Source organism: Agelaius tricolor, unplaced genomic scaffold (genome assembly GCF_023055355.1).
Source record: "Agelaius tricolor isolate 1412-34295 unplaced genomic scaffold, bAgeTri1.0.p SCAF_3, whole genome shotgun sequence".
NCBI classification, from domain to species: Eukaryota; Metazoa; Chordata; class Aves; order Passeriformes; family Icteridae; genus Agelaius; species Agelaius tricolor.
This window is the reverse complement of record NW_027269263.1, coordinates 57,877,498-57,896,282: the sequence shown is the minus strand read 5'-3', so window position 1 is coordinate 57,896,282 and position 18,785 is coordinate 57,877,498. Positions and strand designations below refer to the sequence as shown.

General features: G+C 38.7%; 1 protein-coding gene across 15 annotated transcripts in view; it reads left to right on the top strand.

Annotated features, from left to right (window-relative positions):
* The window catches only part of MAGI2 (membrane associated guanylate kinase, WW and PDZ domain containing 2), a 702,131-nt gene extending 684,084 nt beyond the window's left edge, over nt 1–18,047 (top strand). For 11 of the 15 annotated variants that reach the window (XM_071424001.1, XM_071424000.1, XM_071423998.1 and 8 more), the window contains one exon: nt 15,065–18,047. In XM_071424001.1, the coding sequence (XP_071280102.1) occupies nt 15,065–15,858 (794 nt within the window). In that variant the 3' untranslated portion in view covers nt 15,859–18,047. Of the gene's footprint in view, nt 1–251; nt 289–510; nt 622–15,064 lie in introns of all 15 variants that reach the window. The other 4 variants (XM_071424009.1, XM_071424007.1, XM_071424008.1 and 1 more) reach the window with 3 other exon arrangements.
* The last annotated feature ends 738 nt before the right edge of the window (nt 18,048–18,785 follow it).

The following is an 18,785-nucleotide window of genomic DNA, read 5'->3' as shown; positions in this document are numbered from 1 at the left end:
AGGGAGGAAGATTTAAGTGTCAGTATTTGCAAATTGCTGGTTAAGAGATAAAACCCACAAGTTATTTAGCAATAAGTCATTTTTGAAGAAATTTTGAAGAAAGTCTCATCTCCTGTTTCAGCACCATTCCAGCAAAAAAACCCAAAAAATGTCAGAGTTGATACCAATACAAGGATTTTTCTTACAAGTAAATTGGCATCGTTCTTAAATGCATTAAACCCTTTGCTTTTGATTTGTTATGACTCCTTCAGGAAGCACCTCAAGATGTACTCCATATCCATAGACCAGGTGAATCTATGCCCTGAATATATATGTACAGTAGTTTCAATAATCCACTAATATTTAGACTTACAGCATGCCTATTTGTCTTAGCTTTACAGAAATACTTCTTTCCTGTTACAAATAAGCTTTTCTCTCAGTTGTTCTAAACTTACTAAGAATTCTCTGCTCTAACAATAGTAAAAATGTCTGTATGTCACTGGTTCTGTTAATTCTAATGATTGGTCCTAGGCTGTTCCTCCCCTTCCTTTAGGAATGGTACCTTCCAGTCTCTCCATGTGCATGAAAAGTGACAAGCATGGGTCCCCATATTTCTACTTATTGGGCCACCCTAAAGACACGGTTTGTAAACTCTGCATGTATATTATCTTTCTAATACATTTTGTTTCTCACAACTGTTTAGAGAGTATTTTCCGGCTTCTTCTTACATGCTAGCTCACTTAATAGTTTCTAGAGTATTCAACTTTTCTTTCATAACTGATTATCTAAGACATCACAGCAGCTATGCATTCTACAAATGTATTTGAATATCCTAAATAATGAGTTTTGCATGTTTTACTGCTGCTAGTGCATAGGTCTGCTATATTTCCATTTTTTCTCATGACAAAAATTTATCTTCTGAATATGATTTTTCAGGTAGAAAATCTTGAACTTCTGAGTTTAACCTGTAATTTTCCTCATTTTTATGGCACTTGGCTTGCAAAAATATTAAGAAAATGAAGGTGGAATTTAGGTGCTGATCTCAAACAATATTTATATGCAGCCTCTTAAAGAAATAAATGTAAAATTGAACATATTTTGAAATGTGCTGATAGGCAATAGTCATTTATTAAACCCTGTGGTTATGCTGAATTTACACAAAGCTCTTTGCTCTCAATTTCCAGCAATTTTGTTCCGAGAATCAGATCCAACCACACAGATTGTTCAGATGCATCCAATTTGTAATATAGAGTCAAGGCCCAGATATGATACCTGGAAAGCAAAGGAAAAGAAAAGCTTGTTTTTTCTATTTTCCCATTGATTGCTATCATCACAGCAAACTCAGCAGTGTCCAGATGCATCCAGCTCTGCCTGCTGCTGACTTTGCACAGTGCAGAACATTTGCTGCAATTGCAAGAACAGTCCCACACATTGAAGCAGACAGATAGGCGATAGAAAGGGAGCAATATCCAGAGATGTTCTTACAGCCTTTCAGCTTCAAGCAGCTCCTCCAGTGTGATGCTCACAGAATTTCTGCCCCCAGCAGAACTAAACTGGGCTTAAGTTATCAGTCTTGTGCATGCAGATCCAGGTAATCTAACCAGTGTGTTTCCAGTTGGAGTTCATTTCCAGTCTGTGTCGATAAATAAGATTTTTTTGAACACAGACACATCCATATGCTTTGCTGCTGCAGAGCTGGACACATCTAGAGGCTATTTGGAAATGTTCCCATGTATTTCAAGTGGCACCATCAGAGACCTCCTAGCTGCAAAGTTCCTGCATCATATAGAAATGTTAACTCCACCATTCCTTGTATTCTCACCTTGCCTCTGTTTAGTTTTTCACTGAACATAGCTCAAAGAGGTTAGATAGAGGTTAGAGGTGAGATATCCAGGCTGGCATTAAGGCCATTTTACAGGTCCCAGCTCAATGAACTGCAATTCCAACACAAATTCTACATATTTATATTCTCAACTCTCTGAGCATCATCTTTATTTTTCCTCCTACAGAAAAACATACACAGGAAATAAGTATTTTTCCTGAAATAAGTAGAAATGTAAATACTCTATAAATATAGCTAAAATTAGTTTTGAAGTCACCCAGCTGTGAATGGTTCTCATCTATTTGGCAGGAAATGTTGCAACAGAATTTTTTTTCTCAGTATAATGTATCCAGAAAATCAGAACTTCAGTTCTGGTCAACACCAAACCTGAAATACTTGCTTGATAAAAAAGCAGTGTCATGTGAAATGAAAATATGTTTGTTATAAAATGTCTCCCTTTCAGGTACTTTTAATGCAAGAGTTTGGAAGGGAAGAATTTTCCTAAAGAGCCCATTTCGATGGGGCTTATCCCAACCAAAAATGTGGCTGTGCTACCATTCATTAGATCACTGAGCAAGGAGTCAAATTTCCTGAAGCAGAACAGATAAATTGACCATTCTAGTATGCCTTAGGAGAGGCCCTACCATAACATCATGGAGCAGTCTGTTATAAGACCTCATCTCACAGGAAGGATATTTTCCCTTTTGTATAAATAATCACTTCTGGAAGATGATCAGCAGCCTGACTGGAACTTAGACACAGCACAGGAGACATTCAGGTGGTTTGGAAGGTTCCTGCAGTTCAAGGGATACCTGCCTGTCCTTCCTTGCACCACGGGTTTGGTGGCCCTTTCTAGTGACCCCTGCATTCATATTTGCAAAAAATAGATTAAAACTTGGGAGCTTATACTGTGGAGTGATTGTTTGAATACAGTTATATCCTTCAGAGGATGCCAGTTTGCAGTCTGCTACAAACTGTTTTTTCTAGTTCTATTGGAATGTCTGAAGCTTTTACATTTGTCTAATAAATGGCTAAAGCACCTTGGCCTATACTTTAAAGCCAGACCCTCCTATCTGTTCAGAGTACTGATCAGATAATCCAGTTCATCTCATTTTTAATGCTCATTTTATAAATCTCCAGAGCTGAGGTTGGGTGTTATTTGAAACCTGAACTGCCTCATATATCATTTATCTGATGGGAGTGCAAAAATCAATACTCATTTTGGAAAAGTGCCCTTTCTGCCTGTGACCACCTTGGTGGAACTGCAAACATTCATTCATATTCCTGCTGCATTTCCAATACCACCTTCTTATTTCTAGCAATACCAACTTAATTTCAGGAACCTGTGGTGTGTAAAAAACAAAAAAAAAGACTAACTAAATGAACCAATATACTGGTTAATAAAATTGGTCTAAAATCATCAGGTAATTTGAATATGGGCTCCCAAAGGTTCTAGAATGTTTTATTGCTATGGGTAAAAAACTACTCAAGGGCAAAAATTAATATTAAAAATTGCTTTATAAACATGTCTTTAGTATTTAATAAATATGTAGCAGCTGGCAGAAAAGTAGAACATCCTTCTATTAAATAACACTGGATGTGTATGTATAAGTGGGTGCATATAATTATTTCAGTCTTATAGAAAATTTCTGTTTCAAAAGCTGTGCAGACCTTTCTCCTTTGATATAGAAATAGAAAACACAGTCTTGAAAGAAAGAGGGACACAGTTCTTTCAGTTTTCTGGCAATGACTTTGAGCTTCCAGGAAGGCAATACCTCACTTTGTAAATGCAAAAATACTGAATCCTAAACATTGCTTTGGCAATTACACTCCCAGTGGATTCAGACCAGTCTGGCTGAATAGTCTAACCCAGGCTTCCCCCATCTGTATCACAGGAATAGTAATATTTACTTACCTATCTCATGGGAGTGTTATGGGGATTAATTATTTAATGCTTGAGAAGCACTTTAAAGATTAAAATTCCTAGTTGACTACTCAGTATTATTACTAAAGCAGAACCTTCCTAATCCACACCAAAATTGGCAGTGTCCCCCCATATCTGAGCAAAGATTTATTAATAAGGTTGTTGAGCAAGTTCTCTTATAATTAAAGCTTCATTATTCTAATATAACATTCTGGAGTAGATTTACTAATATGGTGTAAAGTGTAGATAATTACAGCTAAACTCCAGTGAATAAAGCAGATGAACAAACATTATCCCGGGTTTGGTTCACATAAACTGGCAAGCAGACTTCCCAAAGAAGGGCAAAGTTCCACCTACAAATCTTTTCCTAACACTTATTTGTGGTCTTTGTGAGGTCTCCAGGAGGAGGTGAGAGATGAGAATCTGGCTCCATGTTCTCAGAAGGCTGATTTATTATTTTATGATATTATATTAAAGAATGCTGAACTAAAACTATACTAAAGAAAGAGAAGGACACAGACAAAAGGTTTAACAAGAATAATTAATAAAAATTTGTGACTGACACCTCAGAGTGTGACACAGCTCATCGTGATTGGTCATTAAGTCAAAATAATTCACAAACATGCACCTGCTGGATAAACAATCTCTAGACCACATTCCAAAGCAGCCAAACACAGGAGAAGTGAATCAAATAATTATTATTTACATTTTTCTCTGAAGCTTCTCAACTTCCTAGGAGAAGAAATCCTGGTGAAGGGATTTTTCAGAAAATATCATGGTGACACTTATTTTCATGGCTCCCTGTATTTCCATCCAGTTGACAATACTGGGAGATCAGTACCCAAAATACAGGACCTGAGAGAACACAGCCGTACCTCTGTCTCCACATCAGTTTTTCCTTTCCTCATGTAATCCAGATAAGCAGGTAAAATAGCAATTCAGTAACACTTCCTGTGTCTCTGCAGTTTGCCACAGGACTAAGTCCAATCCTCTGCTGTTGCAGCACAAAATCCCAGAAAATCCCTCTCCTGCTGCTCATCTCACGTCTCTCTTTCATTCGCCACAGGCCCCCAATTAATAGCAAGACTGCATCACTGTGACTTGTTCCTCCTCAGAGTTATCTTCCCCACATATCTGTGATGGTATTTTTGCCACAGGGAGCTGGGGACCAAAGGGAACTGTGTGAAGGCACACAGGAATATTCCTGTATCCTGCATCCAGGATACAGAGCCTTGTCAAGTGTCCTGACTCTGTGATGTTCAACACTAAATTAAGCTAACAAGGCTTCTCATGGTCTCTCCACACTGACATCAGGAACATGATATTTAGTAATAATACTAAGTGCTCACACAGAGAGTGACACAAAGAATTGTTATTCCAAGCATTAGGGAGGCAAAGGCAAACCCTGTCCATGGAGGGACTTGCAGGTCCTGCCTCTGTCCTCACTCCACCATCCCATGGTGCAACTCCTGGCTGATGCTTTGTGGCCCAGCCATAGGGAAAGGTTAGCAGAGTCATGGCTTCTGTCAGGTTTCTTAGGGCTCCTTATTCCTATCTTGGGGAAAAAAACCCACAGAAAATGAAATGTGCTTTTTTTTACTTTGACAGTATGAGGTAACTATAACTCTCCAACCAATGCTTAACAAACATGACCAGAGAATGTTGAATTTTGTTGAGCAAGAGCAACACAGATATGCAACCCAGAATTTTGAACATCTGGATTTTCTAACAAGACGTAGTTTGTGTTTACTTATTAGGAGCTGAATATTGCAGTGTAAAATTCATTTATTCATGCACTTCCATCTCATCATAGAGTTTTCAGATACATTTGTCTCAGAGTTCCAAAGATATCAGATACTACAACAGTCCTGACAAACTCCCAGTCTGAAGATTTTGCTTCTGCACCTTCTACCCTAAGCAGAGCAGCACTACTTATTCATGAGCTTTGTGCCTGAGTTCAAACCAAGTGTTTTGTTTAAGATCCTGTTCTCACTGAATGAGAAGCTCAGTGCCTACCAGAAACAAATTTCTAGGAGCATTTCATACACAGTCAAAGTGCTCCTCACTTATTAAGTAAATTTTATTTATTATCTACATGCTTTTAATAATAACAGCTATTTGATGACCTGACTGAATGTGATGCCTACTGTTAACACCCATTTTAGCTGTGATAATTCATAATTTTAATATTTAACTTTAATTAAGTGTGTAATATCCAACTCTTAAATTATTCAGTCTCTGCAGAATGTTTTTCATTAATACCACACATTTTATTAACATATTTATGAACACCTTTTATGACTTAATGTGGCTTAATTCTATTAATAAAAACTAATTTTAAAGTCATTATTTTTTTTAATTATACAGTAACTTCCAATGTAATTTTTCCAGCTCCAGCATAGCTCTGGGAGAGAACTGCTGAGGTTTCTCCAGTTCTATTCTGCTGCCTGACCACACAGGGAAAATAAAACCTTCTTTATTGACAGGTTGAGTATTCCCTGAGTAGCTCTGATCTGGTAAATATGTGAGATGCTCAGCACTTCAAAAAGGGCACCAAACCACCTGGAGGTCCTATTGAATAATGATGTGTGGTCAGAGCAGGCTCACTCAAGACTGGCACTTAAGCTGTCCACACACTTAATATTGACACCACAGAGAGGAGCTTCCTGTGGAGGGTAAAAGCCCCATGCAGGCTGCTGCTCTTCACTTGGGCTCTTCCAGTATTAGTAATCCTGCAACATTTATGCAGATGGATTAAGCTGATTCAAGGAAAAATCTAATTTACCGAGGGTTACAACCTGTCCCTGGAGGCAGGGGAACTGCAGTTCTTGTTAATAGATCTCTTGGGGGGAATTAGAGTGAAGGAACACTGAATGGTTGGTGTTTATATATATATATATATATATGGTTTATTTTAGAACAATTTGGTTGAAATGGAAAGCAGGTATGTAGCCATTTTGGTTATTATTACCTATAGTAATATAACAATATAAAAGCATATTATTATTAAGAAAATATATAAGGGAAGGAAAAGGAAAAGGAAAAAGGAAAAAGACCTTCTAAGACATGACAGCCACCTCTCATGTCATTGTAGCTGAGCCAGTTATGCCCCATCAGAAGGGCTGAATAAGGTGAATGTCCTGATACCTTCCCCAGAGGGGTTTTACAGCTGAGCCAGTCATGTAAGGGAGAACATTGGCATGATAAAAACTATTATCCCACCTCATAGGTTCTGCTTCTTATCAGCCTCTTCTCCTATCTGGCTCAAAACCCAGCTTGTCCCTAAACAAAAGTTTGTGCACCCCTGCTTTGCTCCTGGGCTGTGGCTTTGCACATCCTCAGCAAAGCAGCAGCTACTTTTGGAAATGGACAATTGTTTGTCATTAACCATTAACATTTCAGTCTCTCACACCAAGTTCACTCTGATTGGTGATCATGATGATTTAAATATTTAATTAATAGGACTGTTTATTAGAATCATATCTATGGAATAAACTAAGCTGGGTCTTAGAATGAGAGGCAAACTGTGTACCCATAAGATCTGGCCTTAAGATTTACAGCCAGAAGACTATTACACTAAATTAGTAAACTGATTTACCACATTAATTTACCTATTTCTGAAATACAACCTGCTTGTAGGTGTGGCTCCTTATTTTCTCCCCTCTCCCATCCTGTGCTTTGGATAGCTTTTTTCTGCATAGAAAAATGATCCTTTTTTATTCTTGCAATTGTAAGGGCAGTGTCAAAGTCTCAACCCTGTTGTAAGGTGAGTGATGTTGGAGAGAGCCAAATGATGCAGAGCTTAGGCACTATTACAAGATCACAATGAATTGTTTATGGATGTGATTTATATTTGAGGGGTGAACAATGGCAGAGTAACCAGGAAAGGGCTAAAGCAGCACCCCACCCCAAGATATCCAAGACAATCCAGGCCACCTGCTCTCCATGGCAGAAAGTCTCAGTGTTTCTGAATTCACTAGTTATCTCCTGTGCCAGCCTGAAAGGTCTCACTTTCTTGCAGTGGCCTGTGTTTTCTAAAAAGGGCCTGGTGTGGGGTGATGGGTGTAGATCTCTGTGTTCATCCACTCAGCTTTGATCCACAGCCCCCAAAAGGGTTTCCATAAGGAACTCCCCTCCTTTGGTTGTGTACATGTTCAACAGAAGAGCAGACATCTATTTCCAGAGGTCTTTTGGGCCACCTCTCTCTCTGACTCTGTGAGGCAATTAAATTATTATCTCAAGTGGTAAGAACAGTAAAATGCTGGTGAAACAGTGCCATAATTAAAGAACTAACTCAGGGAAAGGGATTTACTGATGATGCTCTGGGTATAATAATGTAGGATCAAAACCAGTGCAGAATAATAATAGGAAACCTCCAAGTCAGATCAGTTGCTTCCCATGTTTCTTTGTTAATCATATTTAAAGACTACATTACATAAGAAATTGAAAAGTGATTTCATACATGGTGCTTGCTACAGATTAAAGCCCACACAAATCAATGTGTGTGGCTTTCTTGTTTCAAGAAAACACACAGCATTTTTCTGAAGAATTTTTAAAGTTTTTTCCTTGCAATATACAGTTTTCCCCTCTCTTACTGAAGTTTAAATTTTCCCTTTCTGTCTGTTCCCTTAGCTCCAACACCAAGATCATCTCCTGAGCTTCTGTAGATTTGGTCTTCCAAGCATAACTAACAATCTGCTCTTTCTGAAGTGTTGCAATAATTCCAAAATTAGATCTCTGAACATGAAAGCACTTCTCTAACAAACCTCTAAGCAAAGTACAGAAAAGGTGATGAAAGTGAATTTTACCTGAGATGAAATCATTCAAAGTCTCATTAAATGGCCCTTGCAAGAATTTCACGAACACTGAGTCTGCTGCAAAAATATTTAGGGCATCTTCCATTTAATATCTAGGTAAAGTATAAAATGGAAGATGGATATACTGAACCCAAAGGAACTAAATATTTGCTCATCAGTAATGACCAGGAACATGAAAATAAGTAGGGCATCAATGGCACTAGGAGCTGAGCCAAGGAGGATGTAGAGCTGTGCTTTCCAGCCTTGGAATAGGTCAGCAGCTGAATTTTCTGGATGTTAAATTAAACCTTTCAAGTTTACACAGGAGATTGAGGTGTTCATCACTTACACTACACTTACATTCATATCTCTTCAGTGCTTGTGAACATCTGCAGAAGCTGTGTCACCAATAGCTCCATGTAATAGGAATAGGGGCCACCTTTTCCAGTATTAGACCAATGACAAAAGCAAAAATGCACAATGACTTTGGGGACAGAAAAAATAGGGCTGGCATTGTTTCATACCACAAATATCAGTCTTTCTTAATGAATCATTCTGCTCTTTTGAAAATGCCAAGCACAAAATTTAGAAGTGAAAGATGTCAGGATTCAGATGCATGTTCGTTCTCCTGTAATCTTTTGTGACTTGTAAAATAACTCTGATTACCCTGAGCAACCATCCTCAAACTTTGGAAAAGCAAAAGTGGGAAGCCAAAAGAACTAATTACTAAAAAGTAGAAAGATTCCATTCTTGAGCAAAGCAACATTTAAAGTTATTTTTATAAGGCACTCTAAACATTCAGAGTCACCATGACATTGTTGAGTACAAACAGGCAAGTGGTATAACAAATATGGCTACATTAAGATAGAAAATTAGATTAGGTTTTCATTGCATCAGAAACAAGGCTTCAAAATACTAAGCTGATCACTCAACTGCAAGTATGAGAAAGAAGTAGTTCCTATGCTAAAATAACCAAGTATAACCTGGGTTAATTTTTATAAATGTATATGGCATGTATCTAATTCCTATACATAGAATTAACCTTTTGCACTCATAGCACACTGCCATCATGCCTTGGTAAAGTATAAGAGCAGTGCTAAAGATGGAAAGGCTGTTCCCCCCTGGGTGTGCCCACAGTGACTGACCAAAGGAAGTGCCATATCCCAGCAGAGGACACCTCAACCCATTGGTGTTTGCTTCCAGGGCTACTGGTGTTCAGGGATCTGAATGGGAATAAGTTCAGTGGAAGGGGAGACAAGGGAAGTGTAATTTTAAGCCAAGAAAAGTGCAATTTGTGAGAAAACATTTGCATAGCATATTGAATAATTAACAGGAATTACAATTTCTAGCTAGAAGTACAGGCAAGCTGCAAGGTGGGGGCAGAGCCCATTGCCACTCACTGAGAGAGGCTGGGGGAAAGGGTGGCATATTGTGTCACATTTCCATAAGGCTCACAGCTGAACAAAAACTACCAAGGGCTTTTCTAACCATGAAATCTTCAGAGAATCATTTATTTCAGGAGACAAAGGGTGCTGTGTGTTTGGGTAGTGGAAGTGTCAGGATAAAAGATTAAAGATTCTTTATATATTCTGAAATATCCCTCCTTAGAGAGTGCTAAAGAAAAGCTTCAGGAGACCAATGCAATCAGGAACATCAAAGACATGTCAAGCTATAATGAGAAAGACCCAAATGCCCTCCTGGTGCAGCACTACCAACATTAGTGGATACTCACCAGGGGACAATTTGTCCCATTTTTGTTATTAGCAGCATCTGTAAGAACTGCTTGCCACCTCCTGGCAATACATAATTGCAGACCAAAAAAAAAAATGGGGGGAAAAAAATAAAGCACTATATTTTTTATTCAATCAAACCCTTTTTGATTCCCTAGGAAAATATTTCTGGGAAGATATGAGAACAGCTGCTTAGACAGTTCAGAAAACACTTCATCCAGACTAATGAAAGTGTTCAAAGCTTTAATATATTGTACATTATTCATATAATTTGAAAATTAAAAAGGCTTTGAGATTTTATTACTTAAGTAATAGAACGTGATGTAATTTCTACTCTTACTACTAAATATTCAATAAATTATATTAGTACTTTATGGATACTTATATCTGATGAAAAACCACACATCCTTGATAAATTATTAAACAATTATCTAAAATATTTTGATGCTAAGGGAGAACCTAGCCACAAATCAGAGGTCCATGGGCAGAGCTCTCCTCTCTATTAGGACTAAAGCCAGGGTTCTTTTTCTCATGCTCAGCCATCAGCAAGCACTGGATCCAGGTAGAACAGGTAAGACAGGAGCAATAGACTCATGAGAGCAGTACCCTCATTTCCACTCCACTGAATGTGTGAGAGCTGACAGACCAAAACAAACAATTAATGTATGTGGCAGCTCTACCTCAAATAAAAAAAAACCCTTTAGACGGAAAACTTCTGTTCCTGATGTTTTCCCTGTGTCACTCCTGCCCCAGAATGGCTGTGTCCATCTCCCACTTGTCCTCCCACACACTCAGTCTTGTGTCTGTGGTGGCTCTTACTCAGTTAGCAATTTACTCCTTTGCCTGGGAGTTATGTGAAGCTGCTCATAGGTGAGTCACTCTTACACATCCCATGGAGAAGTGCCACCAACTTGTGTTACAGTAGCTTGTAGAAACTAAAAGCCACCCAGCAAACACCAACTAAATTACAGCAAATGAAGTGCCATCCTAGTGACAGGTTATAGTGCTGCTCCCAGCTCATTTGTCTTGTCTAAACTAGTAGGTCAAGGGAGATTTTCTCCCTTCAAAGAAAGAAGGCAGGCATCTATTAGCCTTCAGGGAGAGGTATACTTTTGAAAACCAATTTCTCTCACAGTAAGAATGTTATCAATGGTGACAAAGTCAGAAACAAGTTCAAAACTATGTTGGCCCTAAATCTCTCCAGCAGTTGCAACAGAATGCAATATTCTACTCATCTGCTTGCAAGTTGTTTGGGCATAAGTAGTTTGTGCTCTGTTAAACAAATATTGTTTTCAGTTCTTCACAGAGCTGAAGGAAGAACAAAGTAAAATCAGTGCTCTGTCTCTGGTTTAGTATGTTTACAAAATGCTTTGAGATAGGTTGGAATAACAGACAATAAAAGTAGGTTATGTTCCCAATTAACCCAAAGGTTTTATAAAAACCTTAGACCAACAGAATAAAAAGTATTCAGAAATATTAATAACTCTCTCAAAAATGTAGCTAGAAACTGAGTATAGTCATGAAAATAAATTACTCATTTAACTGCTCTGCAGGATAAAATTTTACATTTTTCTCCTGTTTATATTTGCTAAGGAGAAGCAATCATTTTAGTGCTGGTTGAACAATTTCAAATGAACCCTTATGGCTTGAACACAGCTCTTTAAAAGGTTTTTTTTTTCTGAGTAACAAATTACTTACATTCCTGCACTTTGCTCTACTCTAGTAATTTTTATACTTTTCCACAATGTTCAAACATTAGAGGGAAGTTGGCTACAATACCCTGACATGAGTATTCTCCTCACTAGTTAATGACATATTGCAACAATGGCTTGTTGACATTAATGTCTACCAAGGCTGAGGATGACTTTCTATATAATGTCATTTCATTTGAAAGAAAATCAGGTTAGGTTGGGTTTCGCTGTCTCAGACTGATGGTACTTAAACCTTAAAAAAAGTAATTTTCTTCCTACTTGCAAATGCTATATTGCCAAAGAAAACAAATGATAGTTTTATTCCATGGCAGCATTGTTCCATAACCACTGGAAATACAACCTATATATAGGTGCCTTCCCAGCAAGTATTTTAAACACAGTGCAGCCAGTGACCCACCTGGGGTTGTCCCACAGCCAAACCAAAAAAGCTGTGGCTGCAGGTTTTCTTACTTGGTTGGCCAAGTTGTCTTTTACTTAGGTTTTTCTGGGGGAGAGATAAAATCCAGTAATAATATGGCATTTCCCAGTTTAGGGACACCTATACTTATAAATCAGTATATGTAAGAGATACGCTGATTCATTTTGTTGAAGTACATTCTAACCCACTATGATTTCTCACTACAACATTTGGTTGGTTTTTCATCCCCTTTAAAATAGAAAACAGAAGAAATTCTGTAATCTCCAGGCAATAAAGCAGTAGGCCACTAACCTCCAGGTCTCTTCTCCAGAGCATCCTACAAATAACTGGTACCATATTATCCTTTGTGCCTCAGAGGAGCCACAACATGTTTGCCACCTTGATTTTGAATGGTGCACCCCTGGTTTGTCCTCCTGGAGGAGAAGCAGCTGATTTGAGCATAGTGGTTCCTTTTCCACAGAGGCAGTCTTGTTACCCAAAGCATCTTGCTGCTCCAGGCTCTTTGGTGTTTTCACTGGTGTGTAGCTGATACTACCCAAAGGAATCAGCTATTTCTGTAATCAGAAGCTCTCACAGCCTAACATGAGATTGGATAATGGCCCACTACTCTTCACTGACACTGAAAAACTGTGAAAAACAACATCTCATGAACAACTAGGAAAGAAGATTGTAGTTCAGACAAATACATTGATCCAACCCTTGGCACCACCTCTACCCTGGGTAGGAGTGACAATGCCATGAAAAGTACAAACTTAATTTTTCAAAGCTCAGGGTGGCTTCTTCAGTTTGCTCAGCTACCTTGCTGGTGCACATAGGGAGCTTCATGCTGAGTCCCAGGATAGTTTTAGTGATTTGGACTCTGTGCATGGTCCCTGCTCAAGTATTAGATAAAATGACACCCCCTGGATTTCAGAATGAAGAAGAGCCAGGGTGTGGGCCTGTACCAGGCTGGTGGTGCAGAAGAACAGAAGTAAAGAACAAGCCCATCAAATTCAATGCTTTTTGTAGGCAAACTCCTAGGAGCTGATCACTCTACATGCACGAGTCTTCCTCTTATTTTTTCTTGCTTGAGTGCCAAGCTGGGAGCAGATGGTACATTAGTCACCCTTAACTGGAGGGTAAGAAAGTGTGATTTCTTTTTTTTTCTAAATTCAGTTGAGACCCTCATCCCATTTAGATTCCCAGCTCAATGTTTATTTGTCTTACACAGAACTTGTACTTTCTACCCCTCTCAAATGCTAATCCTCTCCACACATATGCTCATTATGCAAAAGCATATGACAAACACCATCTGGGAAAATAAATAGCTCCTCAGCTAACTGTGCTGCTCCCTCCCTTTACGTCACCCACCTCACTATTGTCTCTCCTATTTTTGTCTGCAAGACAGCAATCACTCAATCCAGCTATTAACTTAAAAGTGCTGTTTTAGTCAAGCAAGCTGCAGATCCCAGGGCTGGGCAGTAGAATCTATTCCATTTTTTGAGATGATGTGCGTCTCCATGATAATTTGAAAGCAGCCAGAGCACTGAGAAAAAAGCATGTTACTTTTTAAAGGGCAGTTGATATCACTGACAGATACTAGTCCTGACCTTAAGAAGTCCACGCTTGTTTTTTAGCTAGAAGGTTACATTTTCTCCCCCAGAAAATGTGCAGCTCTTGCCACAAGTTCTACCTCGTTTCCATGGATTCCTGAGACAGTCCTTCATCTCTGACAGATTATTCCTCATACTGTTCAAAGCCTAACTAAAATGGTGCTAAATAGGGAATGACATTAGCCAAGTTCAGTGATTTCTCTAACCTCTAAGTAGACGGGTAAGAATGGGAGCTATGGTGTCATTAATCATGGTTGATTTGTTTTCTGCCAGAAAGTTAATCAAAAGAAATGAGGATGTATATACAAGAGAAAGGCATCCCAGAATATTCTGGTTTGGATTAGGAAAATCATTGTGATTCAGCAAAGGAGACATTTATTTGGCTAAATTAAGCAGGATTTGCACAAACCAACCATATTGTGTTGAGGCTAAGTAACCGAGCAAAATTCAAAATGCACAACCAGGAGACTTAGCAGCTGACACTGTGATATAAAGGCAGAGCTGTAAACGTACCTTGTAAGAATTGTGGGGCCATAAACACCGCAATACTATATCTGTTTAGAAAAAATATGAGACAGAATTCAATGATGACCTTATCTGAGCTACAAATTCTTGTCAATTATTATATGCTTGTAGGGACATGTTTAATAGATGGCAGAAAGTCCTTCTCATTTGTCCTCAGAGACAGCACTGATATTGCCCAGCTAAGAAATCCATTATACAGCTACAAAAGAGGCTATTTGATTTCACGAGCACGTGCCTTTATTATTTTAAGAATAATTTAACATAGGCAGAGGAAAGTGGAATCTGTATGAAAAAAAGACTGGGGTTTCCAGCATTCACAGTTACCAGCTTTGAGGTTCTTGTGTTTCCTGTACTTTTTTTCTTTTTTTTTTGGAGAGATTATTTTCTGTTTTCTCCCTATTGGTTCCACACAATTGAGGGAGTTTCACCTCAGCTGAAGCAGAGGGGTTTTAGGCTGGTACATGGTTTTTGTGTCAGTGTTGCTCAGAATACATGTGCCTATGCAATAAATACACTCTGTGCTGCTGGGTACGCCCTTAACTCTCTTCTCTTTGTTGTTAAAACAGACGAACCAAACTCCTGGAGTGCTCCCTCTGCCACCTCCCCAGGTCTGCCGGAAGTAGCTCTTTCCCTCGACGACATAATCTCACCATTATCTTCATCACACATAGCCCCACCCTCTGACCCTTCTCACCAGATAAGCCCAGAGCCAACATGGGATATCAAGAGGGAACACGATGTAAGGAAACCAAAGGAGCTTTCGGTGAACGGTCACAAAAAGAAAAGGTTAGGAGAACAAAGAGAAAGGTCAGCAAGTCCTAAAAAGGTAGACAGGTCAAAGCACGAAGAGGCTTCTTGGAAAGGATATTCAGGAGGCAAAAATAAGACCACTGATGGTGGCAGGCCCACCTCAGAAAGCAAAGCGGTGGGACACGGCGTTATGATCGAGGCTGGCGCAAGAGAGCACATGTGTGCTGGAAGCAGTGATGAACAGTTTGGGAGGCTGAGGAAGCCAGAAAGCAAGAGAGGAGGATCTCTTAGCAAAAGAGACCACAGATCCACAAACACCAGTGAGAAGTCAGCTGCAGCACCCGACCACGTCAAGACCGATACGGGAGCTACCAAGACCTACAGTAGCAACCGCTGCAGCTCGCCTGGAAGCGATATGGACCACAGCCAGAGGGACCCTGATGGGAAACCCAGCGAGTTCCCCAGGAAGGGACATCTCCACTCCATTAGCACTCGCAGCACCAACACCACAGTTCGAAAGGCAACGGTCTCTCCGGGGCCGTGGAAAATCCCTGGCTCAGATAAGCTACCAAGCGTCCTGAAGTCTGGTACTTCTGCCATGAGCAGATAAGCAAGGGACTGTTGCCCTCTAACTGTCTCAAACTGACGCAGAACATTCTTCTTAGTTTTTGTCTCACATTGGTTTGTTTTAATTTATTTTAACTATCACACATATACACAAGGCATTGAGGAATGAAAACATTAGTGTGTAATTCCATGACAATGTGCACAGTATCTAATAAGTTCAAAAGCATATAGTCAACACAGAGATTTAAAATCGACCCTAAAGTCCCAGTTCCATTTTAGGGACTTTGGCAGCTATGGAAGAAACCAAAACAATATGAAGGACAGTACATCAGAGAAGGATAGTGCAGTGTAGCTTTAGCATTTTTTTCCCACTGCATGAAGGACTTGGATTTCATTCAAACTTTATATCAAGAAACTGGAACAAGTTAGAGCAATCACAAACTGGAACATCGCCTTAAATAAAACTGCACGGAGCAAGCTGAAACCGAGAGAGGATCTTTTCATGGAGCTAAAATGTTGTAAATAAATTGTTCTCGACATATCTAGACAGGGGTTAAAGGGTTTCTTTAAAGCATCGTTCGGAACTGTACACCCATGACACGTCTCCACTGTTAACGCTTTGGGATAGTCCACGTGGTACCCTGTAGAATAGTTCACCGGGTGCTGCGGGAGGAATGGGGAATCCAGTGGATTAGTTTCTGTGATACCATTTCTACTGCCATTTTTGTGAACAAACCATGTTTCTGTACATTGGAAAGGAGTTAAGGTGGAGTTGTATTTGCAAATTATTCTCAAAAGTGATTTATTACAGGTTCCCCAAGTCCTGCGAGGTAGCACACAAACCAATTGGTCAGGCTCAAACCCCAGGCATCTGCAAGGCCCTTGCAATGAAAGGAAGAGTGCTACAGAGAAAAAGCTGCAGTTTCCTTAAGGAAAGGCCTTTCCTTCCTGCAGAAGATGATAGCATCACTTATCAACAGTGCTATGTTTCATACCCATCCGCATTTACTTAGGACACTCTCACCTCTCATCCCCTCAGTTTGGCAGAGCAGGTGCCTTTCAGGCACACGTCAACAATAATTAGACTGGTTTCTGAAATACAGTTGTCGGTGTCCTCATTCAGTAATTCAGTATTTTTCCATTTTTAAAATGGTTTCCATTTTACCATTTTTTTCCCTATCTCCATTTTTTTCTTCTTTTTGTTTTTATCTTTCTTGCTTGTCTGTTTTGAATTTTAAGCCTTAAGTGCCAGGTAAACATTCCAGTCTGCCTTCACAGGAAATAACTCCGAGTTCAGTCAATCAGTCATTATCTTGTTTCCAACAGATGTGTGTGTGTGTCTGTGTAAGTGTGCGTATGCTTATTCGTCTGTCAAAATTAAAACAAAATCCTGGGCAATAATACATTGGTAATTAAAAAAAAAATTGTAAAGCTAAGCACTGTCAAAAATTCATATTTAAAAATTATTCTTCACTAGCAATCTTAGTTCCTCACACGCTCTGCTGAAAAACTAGATTGAGATTGGCTTTGTTCCAAGAAATTAGCACATTACTGTATGTCTCAAACATTGCACTGGACTGCGAAATTTATAGACATGTTTCTTCCTGTCCAATTATTTGAAAAGCCTCAAGTCAAGGATTTTGCAGCTTTCAAATTTTTTTTTTTAAGAAAGAAAAATCCATTTATAATTTTTAAAAAAAGCACAAATCCATGTAGCTGTTTATAAAACTCTTATTTAATGGGAAAAAAAAAACTTTATCCCCTGAACTAGAATCCAATATAATTTGCCATTAATTTATTGAATCTGATTTTGGACAATGCTTCTGTAGTGTAGATGCACGTCCCGGTATCTTATTTTTATGTATAAAGAAAGCAAACAATGAAATCTGAAAACCAGTTGAGATTATGCTTGCATAAACTCTAATTTGCACAGTTCACAGCTACTCCTTGTGCAGTAATTGCTTTATGCGGCTGTAATCGATAACCTGTGAAGACAGCACATCATCTAAACCCCATTCCAAATAATATTTCTGTGTAGTGTTAGCTGTGAATTTACCTTGTACAGCTCTATCTCTATAAATATAATTCCATGTATTAATAGTCACAGAAAGGCTGTAAGTGAGCAACTATTTTTATGAAACGCACCACTATGGATAAATTAACTTTTACAGAAATCTTGTTTACTGTATGATATTCTAAACCACTGTCAAATAAAATATATATCCAAAAATCTTTCATTTTTTCAATTGTATATAGTTTGTGTTAATTTTGAGTAACATGCTTCAGTGTTACCCTGACAAACAACCATTTTCTTGCATATGGGTAGAGTTAATTAGCTACTGCCTTATAAAAAAGGGAATAGACCATTTTAATTTCTTACTGCAATATATGAATACACATGTAAGTGACCAAGCAAATTTTATAATGGCAATCAAGGCTTATGAGGCAACACAGACACAGAAATATCTCTTCCTTGATGGAGAAGCCTAAACCCTTATTCTGCTTCCAGTGCAGGAGACAAAGGACCAGGGTGGCCAGACTCCAGCAGTGAGAGACAACTTTTGAGAGTACACCACATATATAGAATTAACCTGAGCATAAACTGTATTTATCTCAGAAATCAGGCAGTTCTTACTAGGCCTAGAAAGGTTTTGTTGACAAGGTGTGTGAAGGGGGCCCAATTATATTTTCAATTTATTTTACAGAAAAAAAAGTCTCAAAAAGCATCATGATGGTGTAAAAATATTGGTAACCAGCCAGCCTCTTTTGGGAAAAAATCCACCCCTCATTAAATGCTCCTTACCTCTAGTTAGGCAAAATAAATCATCAGTTTATAGATTCTAGACACTGTAAGATGTCTATGTGGAAAACAAGCAATATTTTCCACACAAATATGACATTTTTAAACTAAGTATTTCCTGTTTACTTAGAATATTTTTTTTCAAAAAATTATAATTTGTCTTCATACAG